General features: G+C 41.1%; 1 protein-coding gene across 4 annotated transcripts in view; it reads right to left on the bottom strand.

Moving 5' to 3' along the window:
* The window catches only part of MCTP2 (multiple C2 and transmembrane domain containing 2), a 119,485-nt gene that overhangs the window by 61,489 nt on the left and 39,303 nt on the right, over window positions 1-18,693 (bottom strand). For 2 of the 4 annotated variants that reach the window (XM_051796688.1, XM_051796686.1), the window contains 4 exons: window positions 10,906-11,070; window positions 8,982-9,112; window positions 1,754-1,940; window positions 934-1,027 (listed from right to left, as the gene is read on the bottom strand). In XM_051796688.1, coding sequence (XP_051652648.1) covers window positions 934-1,027; window positions 1,754-1,940; window positions 8,982-9,112; window positions 10,906-11,070 — 577 coding nt within the window. Of the gene's footprint in view, window positions 1-933; window positions 1,028-1,753; window positions 1,941-8,981; window positions 9,113-10,905; window positions 11,071-14,481; window positions 14,553-18,693 lie in introns of those variants that run through there. The other 2 variants (XM_051796689.1, XM_051796690.1) reach the window with 2 other exon arrangements.

The following is an 18,693-nucleotide window of genomic DNA, read 5'->3' as shown; positions in this document are numbered from 1 at the left end:
GTTCTCTTATGTAACAATTCCTTCACAAATACGAGGGAATGGGACAAAAGTGTTTTTTCTCTAGCATCTTTTCTGCCTTTATCAACAAGTTATCTTAAAAAAATGACTATGTCAGCAAATACACAACACACAATGCTGTGTCTGTGAATTATGAGCTGCTGCGAGACACAGAGGGGAATTAAAAGGTCTCCAGAACCCTGGAGAAGTTGCTAATAAAAATAATAGTATCCAGGCAGTCACTACAGAGAAGTATCAATCCCCCAGACCTTCCCTGGAGGGACAATATAAAGTTGTGGTTTTAAAAGGTGTTAGTGTCCATTGCTGTCAGGACCAGTCACAAGTTGAGGTACAGCTCAGTGGAAAATCCATCCTTTTTGTGGAGTAAGAGCACCACGAGGGTCATTCCAAATTGATGCCTCATATAAGCTGTGAGAGAAACCATCACACTCACACCCCCATTGCTGACAAGCTTTCTTTTTCAGGTGACAGCCTGCAGCATCACCCAAACCCACACATCCAGCACCATGTCAGACACCCCCAAAATCTTTCAGTTTTGCTCCAAACTCACAAGACACCTGATAAAAGATGGAGAGGCTTTGCTTTGCAGGTGCTTTGCAGGCACCATCACTTTATATTAACACTTATTTTACATATTCCTGCTGGAAAAAACACTTAGCATGATGTGCTGTTGTAAAGGTATCTGTCATACTGCTCAGATCTAAAGGGAAATTAAGACCTCCATCCACTGGACCTTCCCACATACTTTTGGCATTCAAAACCAATCAGTATCTCAGTTCCCCAAGGCAGATTTCACAGTTGGAGAAATGATGGGAAGATTTAGTTTTCCTTGATCCACCGACAGTACTGCACAAAATCTAACAATCACTTGCAATATATTATAACACCATATGATGCAAAACAGAAACAAAATACCTGAAAAATCTGCTGCCAACAGGTCCACTGCCTTTAAAACTTTGACTTGTAAGAAGCCAATGTCCTTTATGTCCCGAAAAGAATTCTTTATACACTGCTAGGAGGAAAGTATAAAGATATATTTTGTTTGTAATTCAGTAAGAAACAGAAACTATTGAACTACTAAATAACTTATCACAGAATCAATTAGGTTGGAAATAAGCTCTGAGATCATTGAGTCCAACCATTAACACAGCACTGCCAAGCCCACCACTAAACCACATCTACACATCTTCTAAATACCTCCAGCACTGATGACTAAACCACCTCCCTGGGCAGCCTATTCCAATGCCTGACAACCATTTTGGTGAAGAAATGTTTCCTAATATCCAATCTGAACCTCTCCTGGCACACTGAGATACACTTATTCCTTCTTGGCCAGCTTTTGAGGACGTGGAAGCCATCATATAGCTTTATCTTCCAACAGTTGAAAGTCCAGAAAATAACCTCCCCAAAGGAGGAAATGAAGCTAAGTATATTATGACCTCTTAATGATATTCAGTGTCTCATTCTGCATGATAATCTCTTAATACAATTAAAATTTGCAAAGAACAGCATTAGTTTAAAACTCAACAAATACAAACAGCCAAATTGCTTGGGTCTATCTGCTCTGCCCATCTCCTTGTTTTTCTAAATGTAATAACTCTACCATATAATAGTTTTCTTTGGTAGGAGACGTGTTATTATGACTGGAGAATTTATTCTTTTCCTGCGATTTTGGCTACTTTCAAAACTAAAGGAGAGAAAAAAAAAAACAAACAAAAAATAAACACAAACTCACGTAACGCTGAGAAATCTGTTGCCGTTCGCTGGGGTCTCCCAAAGGACAGACACACAGATCAGAGATAGATACTCCTGTACATGGGGCAACAGCAATCAGCATTAGCAGGGACCCTGGACGTTTTTCCAGAGGCAGCTCTAGGCGATTGGTCTGCTTCATGGGCAGGGCAGTAATGTCAACCTGGCACCTGGAACAACATTGCCAAGGGTTAACAAGAAAAAGGAGATGGGGGAAAAAAAAATTATGAAGCAACATTTATACTGATTTTAGTAGCAAGCAGGCATCAAAACTTATGGTTTGTTCAGGATGAAAAGAATGCAAAAAAAATCCCAAAATTAAAATTAGGAAACAAATTAGCCAATTTCTGTCTCACTTACTGTCAAGTTTTGCTTTCTGGTCTGTCTACTGGTAAGGAAAGGCAAGAGGTATGGGCTGCAAGTACAGGAGGAAAACTTAACTCTGGCCTGCCTCACTTCCCCTCTAAAATCCCCCAGTGTTTTGTGATGGATTTGAAACACAATTTTACTTCACCTGGGGGAAAAGAAAAGGGGCAAACACAAAATTTAAAACATTAGCCTAAAATAGATTAGTTTCTTTAAAGTCACATTCTCCATTTTATGCTACATTATACTGTATGCCCCAATCTCTTTTACAAGCCTTACTAGAGCTACATTTCCAGTGTACTATTTCCCAAAGGGAAGGATTGCCTTAAAAGTCCTCCCCCACCCACTCCCTGCACATAATATGTATCATTAACCTGATACTTCCCCCAAAAATAAAAATAAGGACGATAAAGGAAAAACATTCATAAAGAGACAATAATAGAAGATGAGTATGGGCTAAAGCAGAGAGATCACTAGGCAGCCAGTTATACACGAAGGGAGCGGTTAAACGCAACAAAAAGCCTAATCACTTGGCTCGGCTAAATGCCTTCTATTTAGAAGTCCAGTAAATGGAGTGGAACTTTTTTGAACCTCTGTGGGGCCTGGCTTTTAAGGACAGGCTGAACAAAAGTTACAGATGAAAAAGGAAAAAAAAAAAAAGAAAAAAAAAAAAAAAAAAAAAAGAAAAAATTAGGAAGGAGGGAGTTGGTTGCCACACTGCAAGAGGAGTCACATTTCTCAAAGCGACGGCGAGTGGATGATGGAGAGCGAGAGCTTTTGCTCCGCTAAATGCCTGCCGACAAGTTTTTATTTAAACTAAACTTGTTAAGGTGTTGTCTTAATAGGCTAAAATTCCACAGGGCTCCCCCAGGTGGGTTTCTTCTGGGTAAATGGTGCATGTAGTGTTCCTGATTGATCCCATTCCAGTAGTAGAGCTGGAGCAGTTTATACCCATCTGCTATAAATTGCATGCTTTCCGCTTCTTAACAGCCTATTTTCTGTGAATGCTAAAGGGGGTGAAAAAAAAAAAAATCTCAAAACATTTCAGCCTGAAAACCCAAGAAACAGTGTTATGAAGTAAAAGCCATTGCTCTGATGAGTTTGAAAGTCATCCAGTAGCACCGTGTATTAAAACATGACTCTTTAAGCTTCCTCTGACCACAATCAACAGGAATGACTTTGCCTTAAGTGTGCTCTTTGCTGTACACTGCATTGGATGTACAACAGGTTTCAAGTTTACTCTTATTAACTGCTTTCAAGTGCTCTGAAAGAGAAAGAAAATAAACCAGGCAGAGTACCAAGACGGCTCGGCGCGTAGGCTGCCTCTCAACACCATTTCCAAGTGTGAGAGGTTGCGTTTTAAGCTCATTGCTACGCCTAGACTCCTCAGAAAGATATGACAGGAAAAGTTACAGCAGAAAGGAAAACAAAACAACAACAAAGAGAGAGAAAAAGACCTTATTTTTATTTGAGAAAAAGACCTTATCACTTCCCCACTGGAGGTCAACACCACCTTGGCTGCACTAACACCGTTGCACCTCAGATCACAGCAGTTTCACTGATACTTTGGGTATCAGTACAAAAAGGGGAATGTATCATTAGCTTGGAGTTTAGTTTTATTTTTTTTTCAGATGAAGAAACTGAAGGAAGGAGAGGGGAAATCTCAAGGTCTCCCAGCTGGTCTGTGGTTCAGCTGGCAACAGAGGCCATGTCTCCCACGTCAGCATTTCATACACCACCCACTCAACACAGTCCACAACTGGGAAAAGCTGCAATTATTTTTTATGTTAAAAACTTTCCATGGGGTAAGAGAGAAAAGCTAACTTGTTCAGAAAATGGTGCATCTCCTACCAATAGATAACCTCAGAAATCTCTCATATCTCGAAGGCAAAGTTAAATATAATTCTAGCTTGTTTTGGCATATTGGAATTGTTTCTCTTAGTAAAAGAATTTGAATAGCCAAAGTTCAAAGAAAAGATGGAGTATAAGGATGTGGGGGTAGGAAGGATGCACATGTGGAGGGGAGAACAGCAGGAGATGGTGTATAAGCATTTCTTCCTCAAATCATTCAGATTTCTGTGCAAACCAACTTCCTTAAAACATCTGTGTTCACTCAAGGTGAGAGAAAGCAAAATTCACTCTGTATTTTCTTGTGAGGAACTGAAAAGAAAATCCACATTTGCACTTGCAAATGGCAAAAGGCTTAAGAAAAAAAAAGAAACTGTTTCATTTAGGTTATACAACATAATTGATCAGACTGAAAAGAATGCAGCTTGGTAAAACAATTAGACACTCAATTTACTCTATAAATTCAGCAGTTTCCACACAAATGCCTCTACACTATTAAAACGAGTCTAATGATTTCCAAACTACTTCCCTCATCCTCCCGAAACAGAAACTATTCCTTTCCTTCTTTCTCAGCTTTCTATCTGCAAGACCTTATTACAGATAATTATTTCAGAGGAAAGTGGTAAGAGACTATCACGATGGGCACAGAATAAAACTAATGGAGGTAATCTACTTTTTGCTTAAAGGTTGTCTGATCTGAATGCAAAGGGCAAAACTCTCAGATTATTTGTATTTTACGTGATGCAAATGATCTCCCAAGTTAAATTCTCAACACAGTACTCCTATTTCAGAACAGAATAGCTCTGCTTGTGGTCATCTTTTGCTACATTACATATTAAATTCAGGTATAATTTTTCACACACGTGGTTGTATGTAAGATCTGTAGGGGATGCAATTATGTAAGTTGAGTGCATTGTGCACACAAATGTAGCACCTTTTTTTTTTTTTAACCACGATTAATTAAATGCTTTCCTTCCTCCTCTTGATCAATATTGAGGTCTGCACCTCTACATTAACCCCTAGTCCTGTAGAGGATTACACCACAGCTTTAGTTTTCATTTAAAGCTATTCTTTTGACTTACAGCCCTCATCTGTAGCTACTTTCCCCCCCTTTTTTATTCATTTTGCAGAGAAATATTATTTGAGAACACTACACAGTACATTTGGGAATCAAATGTTAAAATTTCACTAAAAGGTGCTGAGCTTAGCCTCTTACTAGCCCCTGCACAATTCTTGAAAATCCTTCACAAAAGAGGTCAGAATCATTACCACAGGGTCCAGCAAGATGCATCTATGATTAATATTTGAAGAGGAATTTCAAATGCCACAGGTGTCAGGGAGACAATTAATAAGGTCTTATTCTGACTCATTCTACAGATAAATTTTTGTTGTCTGATTCATCCTATAACCTGGTGAAATTTAAATTAAAGGTTTGGATACAGTCATAGTAGATTTCACTGCTCCATCCCAACATCAAGGCCTTTAAATAAGGCTTGTTTCTTGTTGCAAAGACAGTTTCCTGGAGGCATTCATCAAAAAGATATTGGATGCACTCCAGTTTCAGAGCTCATGGTCTTAAGTCTAGCACTTTTTGTAAAATCTCTTCTTGAGGTAAATATGTGAAGGAAAACCCTTCAACATTCCGCAGCATCTCTTTTTTTAAAACATATCCCTTACTGCAGAAACACTCTCTAAAACCCTGGCATAAACAATTTAACTCTGCCCGGACAAATTCTGCACACGTTAACACCTTTGTTTATTAATATACATTAACATCGTCTCCTGTTTATAGCATGCCTCTTATCCCAAAGGACACAAAAAGCACTTAATAAACGTTACTAACAGTCCTGTGCAGACTAAATAAAGGGATTATTTCATCCAGCACCAAAATGCAGCCACTCCTCAGTGTCAGACCCTGCAGATGAACCACTCAAGGCTGCAGGATTTTAAGCAAGGAAGAGCAATTGGACCCAGCTGAAAATCTAAGGAGACTGCAGGTAGGTCGAATGTAATAATTTAGCTTGTGATGTGCACTGACAGTGAGGGTTTGTTTTGTGATAGAAGAGTGGCATGAAATGTTTCCTCACTAATTCAGCAGCAGACAAACATCCCAGGTGTTAGTGTTTAGCACCAGAGGTGCAAGGCATTCCTTATTCTACATGTTCCATAGTCTCCACAGACACTTCAGGTCCTATTTCAGGAATAATATTTTTACCTTGAAACCAAATTATGCCTGGGAAAAGAGACCTGTTCCAGGGTTGTAAGGCATCCATCCTATATGAAATCCTGGGTTTAAAGGAATTCATAGGAGTCTTTAAGCCACAAAAGTTCTGCAGCCTGGATTAACAGATTTGACTCCACTTTGAGCATCTCCAACTTCATTTGAATAATAAAAACATACATATATTTAAAGGTCTAACCAACACAGTTCTGGGCTGAACAGGCTGGAGGGGAGTATAACGAATTCTAACTCTATTCACAAATTGACCACAAAATTATTAATTCAGATCCAGAAAATTTTGCCTTTTACTTAAAACCATGCAAATTTTTTGAGGGTAGTTGGCTGTACTGGCATGTGCTATGACTGAATATAACCCACAAATATTTTACTAAAGAATCTTTCTTACAATGATGTTGTGAAATCCAGAAATCTCAAAACTCAACTTGGAAATCATGGAGACAATAAACATGGCACCTCATAATGCTGCTTTTCCAATAGAATCCTTTTCCAGATTAGATGGTATTTGAACCCTTCATAAAATATTATTTATTGGGTGACAAAAGTTTCTACACAGTCAAAAAAAGACTTGTTATTATGCATTTGGTGTTTACCTATTCTTGCAATTGCTTTTAAAAAACTAGTATATTTTCTTTCCTGTTTTGATGCTACAGCAAATTTACTATGCTCTAGACAAGAAAAGCAAAATTTTTCTCTTCACACAGACATCAAAAATAACTTTCAACATAGAATCATAGAATTGTTTGGGTTGGAAAGGATCTTAAAGATCATCTTGTTCCAACCCCCTGCCACAGGCTGGGGCACCTTCTTCTAGACCAGATTGCTCAGGGCCCCATCCAACCTGGTCTTGAACACTTCCAGGGATTTACCCTGGAAGATTTACCTTTACTTTAAGGTAAATCTGCCACACAGACTTCACCAATACCGAACAGAATAAGCATTTTGCTGACAGTTTTTGCCACACTAAACATCACCTGCCAGAAACCAGTAGAAAAAAAATAAAAAAGAGGGGAAAAACATAAAGAAGAATTTCTCTGGCATAAGGGAGACTGACCTGAGGCAAGCTGCAACCACTGCTTTATTTCTTAACTCTAAACAGAATATCAGAAGTAATGGAAGTAACTGTGAGAATGGAAGGAACAGATTCATCTTCAGCCACTTCTCCATGTGATGAGCAACAGCAGTCAGCCAGAAAGCATTTCCTGCTCTGCAAAACCACAAACATTTGTAGAGCCAAAGGGCATTGTTCTTCTCAGTGAATAGTTTCAAACTATTTGCATGCTTAAAGTAAGAGAATGTTCTTATGAGTTATTGTTACTGTTATTTAGTCAGCAAGTTGTGAAACCCTGGCCAGGTGAGAACAGCAAAGAACTGCAGGCAGGATCCCAGCCCCCAAGAAATTTAGAGGTTGTGGCAATGATCCTGCAAGCAGATAAGCATGGGCAGACCCAAGAGGGGCTCCAGAAGCTAAATGGTTCTTGATGTTGCTGCATGGAGTGCAGATGGAGTTTGGGGAACATGACAATGCTGCAAGCCAAAAGAAGGAAGAAGGTAGAGTTACTAGTAGGAAAACAGCACTGTGTAAACTGAGATAGAGTGGAATGGGATTATAGAATCTAGAAGATCTCAAGTTGGAAGGGACTCATAAGAATCATCAAGTTCTGACGTAAGAGTAGAAAACGTATTCTATTCTATTCTATTCCTTTTACAAAGGTTGACTGCTATCTCACAAAAAGTTTCATCTGCCAATGTGGAAAAAGACCACTATTTGAGAATTTGAAGATATCACAGAATCACAGAATGGTCTGGGTTGGAAGGAGCCTTAAAGATCATCCCATTCCAACACACTGCCATGGGCAGGGACACCTTCCACTATCCCAGGTTGCTCCAAGCCCCGTCCAACCTGGTCTTGGACACTTCCAGGGATGGGGCACCCACAGCTTCCCTGAGCAACCTGTTCCAGTGCCTTACAACTGTCACAGAGAAAAATTTGTTCCTAATATCTAATCTAAACCTACTCTCTGTCAATTTGAACCCACTCCTCCTTTTCCTGTCACTACATGTTCCCATAAATAGTCTCTCCATCTTTCTCATAGGCTCCCTACAAGTACTGGAATAATGCAGTGGGACAAGATCTGGTAGCAGTCAGGGGATGGATAAATCACCAGTGAGGCTGCCCCCCAAAAATGATGCTTTAAACCAAATAAGCTCGTGCAGGAGTGTGGAGCCCCAAACCCACAGAGATCAGTCCTCTGTGGCAACGGGGGGGAGATTACCCAAATAAAGCAAACCCAGGTAGCAAGACCCATATGTAAACATTAGTTTATAAGAACTACAAGAACACAACATCAAAGTGCAAACAGAAAAAAGGGATACCAGTGTCTCAAAAGGAGCACAAAGATCCTTGGGTTGTCACCATCAGGATCTGGAGCAATATCACCATACAAATACAGACAAATCCTGCCTCCTTGATGCCACTGGCTCTCCAGAAACAGCTGCCACTGAGCTCCCACAGTATTTTGGGTTTTAGAGGCAGCTTCAGTGTCTCTGCATTCAGGTTGTGGCTAATCAACTACCCATTAACAGATTTTAATAAACATAATGTAAACACAATCTGGACATGACCGCAAAAAGGAGAAAAAAAATACATTATGATGCTGGGAATAAAAATAAATTGACCAGTTAAAAAAAAAAATCACATTATTTTTCATACTTACCCCACCCCACCCGAAAAAAATCTAAGCCAAACCCAACTTACGTTCCCAAAAGCTCCTCGTGCTTTTTGTTATCCTTTCTCCAGACCTCAATGTCCAACATATCCTTCCTGTCAGAGAAGTAGTGAAAATCAAACTGTTCCCTCCACTGAGGATTTGCACTCTTACACAGTGTCTAGAAAACATGCAGTTATAATATTTACTTTTCTTAAACAGTACTTATTTCCACAGTAAAGCACATAGCAATTCTTCTACAGAACAAGGCTGGATGTTAGAACATCAGTTACTAAGGTCTTTCCAACCAAAGGTCCCCAGCCCATCACAGAGAGTCTCATCTTCCTAAATACTTTCTTTCCTCTCTCTCAATAAGAAATATGCAATTGTGATGTGAATGAATGGCTGGAGAAATTCTGAAATGCAGGATGGACCCACCAGCTCCACTTCCCATGGACTGTGGACATCATCCAGCATCACACACCAGAAGAAATCAAGAATAACCCTTTTGAGGAAAATCACCTGGAAACAGGTTTGAATGAATTAAGGAACCTAACCCAGTATTTTTTATCCTTTTGTGTAAGATACAGGCAAAGAAGGAGTAGATTTGGAATTTTTAATATCCAGTTAATTTGATATCTGTAAATCGTGCCTCTGAGTTCAGCGAGACTGCTCATGTGTTCAGGTTACTCCAACTATTAACTGGATTGGGACTTAAATCACTTGCAGCTCGTGTCACACTACACTGCCCACTGTCAACATCAGTATGGTCACCAGGAGATAGGATTAGCTGGACGATGACTGAGATTTCTCCCACCTTGTCTGCTTTTCTGAATCACGAGAGATCGTACTTTTTAATTTGAATAAACTCCAGGAAAGAACATGAAGCACTGCAAATTTGAAGTCTTAGGGTGTAAAGGAACCGGCCCCCAACTTTTGCTGGACCTCAGACGGAAATTTTAAGTAATTAACTCACTACAGGCAACACTGTACTTAACTCCCCATTTTCAGTATCTTAATTTTCTGTGACTGCAAACAGCCCATCCTTGCAGATTCACAACATGGGCTATGGACCATTACAGAGTAACACAAAAAGGGATCATAACAGGAATAACATACATTTATTCTAAACTAACTAATTCATTTGTTATTTTTCAAAACTACTTTTCCAAATAAAAAACATTGACCTTGGTCTGAGGTCTGATGTGGGGGACAGAGTGCAGGTTTCAGATGCGCCTACATCCGAACATTATGTTCTGTGAACTTGCTCTGTACGTTTTGTACAGGAGGAGGTTTGTTTCCTCCTCCTCTGCACTTCCAGTTCATGACATGCAGAGCTCTTGCTTTCTCAACAGAATATTATTTTAATTACAGCCTCTCTCATTATTAGACACTGGAGGTGAAATGTATATCTTTGAGAACTCCATTCGTTTTTTAGATTCCCATTAAACAGTACTGGATACAAGTTCACACAGCCTAGAATAATAAAAATTAAAATCAAGACCATGGAGTATTCTGTCTGTTTGGGGTGAGGGGCTCCCACTATATGTAACACATTTTTCAAGAAGGGTGCTTTAAAAAAAGAAAAAAAAATAATTCCCCTGCGCTGGGAACCATTTCATGTCTGCTTTTCCAGCAGATCTAACATTGTAAACCCAACTTCTGTACTGGCAAAGAACAAAACACATGTGTGGTGTGTGTAGCTTCATTTCATATTGAGGTCAAACATCCATCACCATGATGAGTATGTTAAAAGCACAAAACATAGATACACACAATATTCCTAACTTCCTCTTTCTCTATCAGCATGTAAAGCATATTAGTAAAACACTAATGTTTCTGATCTGTTCTCCTGGTTTTGATCTCACTTATATAAAAGGGTATCAAGAATAGTTCCATCTGAGGTAGCAACACCACTAAAACACCAAGTGCCTTACTGGTTTCAGCAAACTTAAGAAAATCCTTAATACTTACCTTGCTCTTGTATCTTTGATCTCCCAGTTTGAGGAGAATAAAAATCTCTGCCAAGCCCCCTCCAGGCATGTTCTTCCCCTCCAAGAGTGTGATGGTGACCAGCCCGTTCCACAACTGGTTCTTGCGCAAAGACTCGGAGAGTCGCATGCTCCGCATGAAACTCGACTGAAAAGCAAGTCAGCAACAGAAAATGTTTACAGACCCAAACATATTTTTATGCTCAAGTTAAATGTGATATAAAATCACCAGGAGTAAGAGAGGTACCATGCTTCCCTAAGAGTAAGTAGACAGGGCAGTAGGATGCTACGGATTTTCTGACTGTACTCCGGCTGGCCTTGCAAAGGGATAGGGCTCAGCACCACAGTAAAATCAGCAGGGTTACCTTAAACCACCACGGAAGTCGACTTCAGCTAACCTGGCTGAGCTCTGGCAAGAGCAGACCTTGAGCGTTGAGAGCAATCTGTTACCTTGGCTCAGGGAAAGACACAGGAGAGTGATGGGGAGATGGAACAGGGGAGAAACTAAAGTAAACTCTAAAAATGTCTCTAGCTACATCCATAAAACGCAGGTCTGTCCTTTCAGGGGAGACAACCCATGATCATAAAGCCTATGGCCAGGTGAAAGGCTGAACACGCATCTTCCACCTCCTCCATCACTCAACCGCCCGCCGTCTGCGTTAGCTCTTTGCCTGCTGCCTTTGCTGCTCCTGCTTCCAGAAACTGAGCCCACGAATCAAAAATACTGATGCCTGCTGAAAAAACACTGACACCACCAGGCTCTTTATCTGGAGTTATGGTTACCTGGTAGCCACATTTGTTACCTTCGCAGTTTCATCTTACAGAGCACGGCTGCGCTAACAGTTTGCTAACTGGCAATATTTTATTGGACAGAGGATGATTAAATAGGCCTTTATTTGGGGGGAGTGAGCTGGAAACATTAAAACTCAAGGCTATACTTTTCTTCTCGCAGTAAAAATCCTGCCATATTTTATTCTCGTGAAGCAACTTTTAACTCGCCACACTTTGGAGCTTCAGTCATGTCATATACAGGTGGGAGCAAGACGGAGGAGAAGATTTCACAAGTCACTTTAAAACAGGACGTGTTAGCTTTAAAAGCAAGTAAGAAATGTTGTTGCTAAATAAAACTATTGCAAAAGCACCTGATGTCTGAAGATTACTTTTTATGGATCAATTACCCGGCAACAAAATTCTTAAATCATAGGTGGTGAACTCACAAATTTTTTACTCACTTTTTACTGGTTAAAATACCAAACTCTGAATCCCACAAGCATATTAATATACTTCTATTTAAACACCCCGTTTGGCTTTCCTGGTGCAATGGGTAGAAATTCCTACCTTTAAAAAGAAAACGAGATTTTGATTCATAAATCCAGCTGCAGTGTAATTTCTTTTCTCTCTTTTTTTTTTTAAAGTTCATCTTTTGGGCCAAAGAGCTAAAGCATGACTGTTCCCATGGACATACTTCAAAGTCCCAGCAGATATATTCCTCCCTAAACACTGCAACTATTTCAAAATCCTTTTTATAAAAAAGGGAGTAACGTCCACAAGGGATCAAAGGGCACTCTACAGTCTGGCAATCGCCTTAGAAAAATGGCAGTGCTTCCATGAAATATGCCCTAAAATAATTTTGCAGCTTGGTATGTCCTAATTTCGAATTGGATGTTTATCTTGGAAAGGCTTCTATCTAACTTGTCCATAAAACAGCTCCACTTAGCTCTATGAGCCCTGTGAAAATGGAATCCAAAGCTGGCTATTAAGGGGGCCTGGAGATTGCTTCCATATGGCGTAACAGCATGGGAGTGGAGGGCTAAGGCCTACAGCAGGCGCTGCTTGGCTTGAGCTCCCCATCTATCCATGGACACTCATTGCATTACACCATAACATCTGGATTATTGCTTGTAATGTCCCTGGGAAATATCCACTTCCCATCAAAGCCTTTATCTATCTCGCTTGTACTTTGAACATTTTAGTATTTAACATAGTCATGTTTGATGTGATGTACTTGCTGCTTTAGGAGCAAGGATTTTCCCTCCCTGCCGCTCCTTCCTCAGAGGAGGAAGAGATATTTGATGTTAGTTCACAAAAAAAAAAAAAAGACAAAGTTTATTATCCACATTACAATTTCTTTTAAAAACAAAGCATCCATCTCTCTTCAAAGCATCCAGGCTGAACACAAAAGATAGTTGTTATCACTCAGTTTTCAAATCAAACTTGGATTCCTTTCTTTTTTCTTATCCAGGCCAGTATTTTAGGGAGTCACTCAGCACTGGGGATCTTCCTACCCCAGTTCTGCAACACACATAACCCCAGCCTTGTAGCCAGTGGTTTGACAGTTCAAAGGACTGTTGGGAGGTACTCAAACCACCCTGGATTCCACACGGTCACAGGAAAAATCAGCACCTGCACTCAGTATTACTGGAACACATTACAGAGCACCAACCTTGACCTTCCAAAACAGGTGGCCCCAAGCAAACATCCTTGTGCACTCCTTTCTCAGATGGCTGTGCAGCTGTAAAACTCTCTGTGCTCAGAACAGGGGTGTGTTGGTCTCCTGCTAACAGGGCCTGGAGGAGATCTAGCATCACTTGAGAGCACTCCAATGGATAGTGAAGCCAAGATGTTTGCAACTGGTTTAGGGCACAGTGCTGACCTGCAGCACCTCAACACAGGCTCCAGGACTGCAGTCTGCTTCCCACCTCCCCCCACGCCAGCCCTGCCACTGGCACAAATTTCTCTCCAAAGAGAGAACAGCATAGCACCTGGGGGCTGCTTGCCTTACACCCCTGCGAGACACATCACATTAGGAATGCTCTGGATTTCCTGGACATGCCCAGGTTGCTCCCACAGAGTCTGCTCAGCAGGTCTGGCACATTTCCTGTGCCTCGTAGCACCTACACATGCACCAAAGAGCCCCTCTGTGCAGGCTCTGTGGCCACCTCTCCAGCCTCCCCAGGTACTTGGCAGGCTGTTCCTCTGACCACCCTGATGGAAATCCCAGTGAAACAGGCAGTGTCTCAGATTCCACTCACAGTTTCTGGAAGGAAGCAGGTCTGGGGAAACTCAGATGTGTGGTAGACCCACACACCTGGGTCATCAATGAGTCAACTTTAGTGCTGCCTAGGGAAGTCTGCACTATGGAAAATTTCTCCCAGGTGACAAGAAAATGATATTACATTATTTATTTTAGAAGTCTTACCTCCTCTCTGATACCCCACACCTACTCATTTCAAACTGATTTACACAGAGTTAATTGATTATACTTCATAGCCTCCCTCTGAGCTGGCAAAACTATTGCAGAGCAGAGCACAGAGGAGTGCAGTGATTAGTCCAACAAAGTTACTCAGGTGCAAAACAAGCACTGAAAAAAACACCCCAAACACTCTCCCTCCCTCCCTCCCTCCCTCCCTCCAGCCCCCACTACCCTAACCTGCCTTCACAATGAGACCAGAAAAGTCAAAGCCCCTGTCTATACTGGCCAGAAAATAAGGACATAACTGCTTAATCAGAAGCAATTTTGAACTGTTTTATCTATTCAGCTCTTCCCTTTCCCTGTTACCTCCCAGGCTATGGACGCCTCCGCACTTGGGTGCTTCAGTTCCTCCTGCTGCTGATCCCAAGCCCTTTCCAGCTGTGCTCCCAGACTGGGTGCCAGGTCCTTCAGGCCTCTCCTGCTCTTTTTTCCTGTAAGCTCTCTGCACTCAGCCTGCTCACACTCTGGCTACATCCCAGACCAAAGTAAAGGTGCATTACAGAGGTGCAGAAAAGTTGGCTGAAGCTAGGATCAGTCTATAGGGCTTGAAATCAGTAAACACATGCTTTATGATGGAAGTTGGCACATATCCCAAGCACAAAACATTGGACAAGCTTGCTTATTCCTTCCCCTCATCACTTCTAAAATCAAGGTAGCCTTGAGACCAGAATTTGAGGGGTTGTCTCTAGATAGTGCTCTGATTTGGGCTGGCCTCTATGTGCAAATAACCACTAATACCATAAAGGTCACCTTTATGAGCAGTTCACTGCTGTAAAATGAATAACAACTGGAACTAAAAGCATCCCTCAAAAAAGCCAGCCAGAAAACAAACAAACAACCAAAAAAACCCCAGTAAGAACAAAAATATCCAGAGATCTTTATTCTTAAAAACAAACTAGATCTTTTGAAGTCTAAGAGCCCACGTTTGTTGCAGATTTAGGGACTGTGCAACATCAGGTAAGTAATGAATAATCTTCTCTGAGGCAAAAGTATGGCCTGGTCATAAAGCAGGACCCTGCCACATGAGGACCAGAAGATTGCTCTTCTCCCTACTGGTTAGAAAGAGCATTTTCACAGAAAACATCCCACATCTCTGAATAGAAAAATTAAAAATCAGTGCTCACATTACCATCTTAAATGGAATTTAAGAGTTTCTCACATCAACTTTCCATTTTTTATTACTTTCTGGTTTAAAAAAGAAAGCTGGACAAGAATGAGCAGGTGGGCCATATTCTGCCTTCACAGAGCCAAATACAGGAGAGGAACAAGAATGACAGAGCTTTGGAGGGGAAAGAACTGGCTCATTGACCCAGCTTCACAAAATCCTTTAGGAGTTCCAGTCTCCCTGATAACTCCATTTGTATATAATCTCCCTCCACAGGCACCCAGCAAATCCCCTCTGGTGCATCAGGGCTGCTTTCAAATCTGTCTCTTTTCCTGACACACACATACATGCCCCAAGTTCAAACTTGTTTTTGAAGCAATAAAGAGATGCAGAAAAATTGTACATTTAAATGACACGGCGAGGTGGCCAAGTGTGAAGTGAGCCCATCTCTCCCATCTTTCATTTAAAAGGATGAGACAGGACAACAGAAAGCCTGCTGCAATCCCTGTGAAGAGGTCAACGTCAAAACTGGGCCACGTAATTTGCCATTTGAGAAAACAACAACACACAAATAGGAGGACTCTTTGGACCTCTCCTCATTAGGCAGAGAAACCATTTTGCAGAGGCAATCTCCCCTTGGGAAAGAGGAGAGGGCAGCGAGAAAGGCAAGTGAACCAACACGAGATTGCCGCCACGACGCGTGACCCTGTGGCAACCGAGTCCCTCCGCTCCACGAAGCGCTTGGAGGGCTTGGCTGCCCACAGGGTATTGTGGGAGAAAGCCAAACACAATGAGGCAGACAAAAATGAAACCTAACAGCCCACACCAAAAAAAAAAAAAAAAAAAAAGAGGAGAGCGAGGGATTTTCCCCTGCGATGAGATGCTCAGGAGCACTTGGGTCCGGTCAGCCTTTCAGCCAATTTATTCAATCAGCTTAGGCTATCAAGGTGGCAATTCTGTCGCTTTTGTTTCAGGACTGGACTGTTGCAGGTCAATCCACCCCAAGCAAACCTGCTTATTTGCTTCACGGATGTTCAACACTTTAAGGTTATTCAGTTGTACAAATGCTGGAAATAGCGTGCCGGGCACTCAGGGTGAGACTCAAGCCACCCGGGACAAACAAGGCTACTGAGCATCAGCATGTTGGGCTCCAGCAGAGAGATCAACTAACTCCCTCTGAGCCCCAGAAAGGAAAACAGAAAAGAGGGGAGAGCTTGCCAATACATAGATATGAGTGAATATATGAATACTGCCTAATAGTATCCTCTTTCCTTTTCAATGCCACCCTTCATGAGGAAAAGAAGAAAGTTGCGTTCTTGGGATAAGCTCCCACAGAAGACAGTGCTGTTCTTGGCTCCCATGAAAAATGAAGGATCTGGATGTCATGCCCATGTCTTGGGAGTCCTCCCAAATATGCAATGATTCCCTTCTAGTAGAAGTGAAAAATATACACTGTGTAATCAACAGATAGTTAAATCATCCAGTTCAACAGTTCTTGCTCCAAAGTGATTTAAAAGACAATATTCAGTTGCCAAAATCTTTCCTGCATATTACATATGCAGACCGTGAGGCTACTGGAGCTGGACTGGACATCTTGTACTGCCATCTTGTACTACTTGTACAACTGTTTTTGTTGTTGTCTGAAATGCAGCTTTTTCTTAAAACAGCAAGGGAGCTCAGAGGACACACAGATGAAGAGTACACAATATCCACAAGAGCCCACATGAACCTCTTTGCCAGTCTGACATGGAGTTGCAACAGGTATTGATGCCATCAACATTTGGGGTGAATTTGGGAAGTCAGCAAGAATCCTGTGATTAATGTGAAAAGACTCATTTAGGACACTGATGTGCTAAATCTGCACTAAAATAACATAAAATAGACAAATTAGAGGATAATCAGATTTCTTTCATATAGGCAATACAGATTAAAAAACAGCTGTGAAAGTTATATTCATTTGTCCATCCCTAAAATAAGTCATTTTCCCTGTATTTATAGAAGGAGAAAATCTAAATATTACAATTCAGGTCAGCTGTAGTTCAGCACACAAAAAAAAAAACCAAATCCCATGAAAACTATTTCAAACAGAAAACTTTCATTTGCCTAAACTTGCAGAGATAAAATTTAGATCTGTCTCAGTTCAGCTGCTCAAATGGAAAGTATACTGTGTTTTTCTCCTGCAACACCCAACCAGAGTCAGCTCAGGAGCCAAAAAAGAGACAAGTTTGTGTATCCATTACAGAGCTCTCTCCATTTCCCCGGCCTCCCTTATTCCTGTATCTTTATCTCGTCCAGCAACATTGTTTTCTACCCCATCATACTCTCTGGCTATTCTTCCATAACCTCTTGTGCTTTCCCTAGACACCTATATTCCCCATGCACACAATTTTTCTTCCTAGCCTTTATGTTCTGCCACAAACTGCTAGTACTGCTTCCACAGACCAGAGTTTCCTAACTAAAGATGGTTATTGATGTACAGTACTAGTGTTTTAGTGCAGTAGCAGAATCAATAAACTAGGAAATACTGCTTTGTCAGATTTTTCCTGTGCATGCTGGGAAATATTTTTTACTGCCTTTGGATGGTCACAGAGGTTTTCTTAAGAGATCACACTGGAGCATGAACTGTGTCTTCCCTAGGAAGAGCTGAAGCTCTCCTACCCTCTAGTGACTGGAACAGAACAGAGCACAGAGTTGAAGCTTTTTTCCTTTTAAACAGTACTTTCATGTCTCCCAAATCAGAACCACGCCTCAGCATTCCTTAATTTTATTTTCAAAGATGTTAAGGGACAAGCCAGAGTCTTGAGAGTTGAAGACTGACAGCTAAAGATTCAAAAACACGTATGTAAAAAAAAAAATTATTCAAAATGCAATGAGATATTGCGTATGACCAAGGAAGAAAAAAACTTCGAGTGACAGCAATCAAGACAGAATTTGGCTATTCTGGAGAAAAAAGACCAGAGTTTAAAAACCTGACTCCCTTCCCCAGGTCCCAAAGCCAACCAGCGTCCAAAGACAGCTGTGTGAGAAACAGGGAGACCAAGTGACACTGACTGAATGAGGGCACAGTAATTTCCAGAGTTCCAGTTAAAAACTAAGTGCTGAGCTCTTCAATTATTCCATCACTTTCTATCACGCGGCATTCAGGGAGCTCTGGCAACTCTCTGCTCCAAGCACTGCAATATCCCTGGAATCAGGGCTCCAAGGGCTGTACTTTGCACTACTTCTATTGACAAAAATATTCTTGCTGGCACAATACCTGAAATGGTTGGCTTCTCTACACAGCACACCGCAGTTGTAATGAATAAAACAAGAGGAGGTTAATTATTCAATTTATTTAGGCACAAACCGATAGTTATACAGGAAAAATATCAAGATGCATGTGTTCTCATAAGAGCCAAATTCTGCTTTTCAGG

Source organism: Manacus candei, unplaced genomic scaffold, assembly GCF_025592945.1.
Source record: "Manacus candei isolate 608988 ecotype Guabito, Panama unplaced genomic scaffold, ASM2559294v1 h1tg000046l, whole genome shotgun sequence".
In the NCBI taxonomy this organism is placed as follows: Eukaryota; Metazoa; Chordata; class Aves; order Passeriformes; family Pipridae; genus Manacus; species Manacus candei.
The sequence above is the reverse complement of the archived record's forward strand: the minus strand, read 5'-3'. Positions and strand labels throughout refer to the sequence as shown.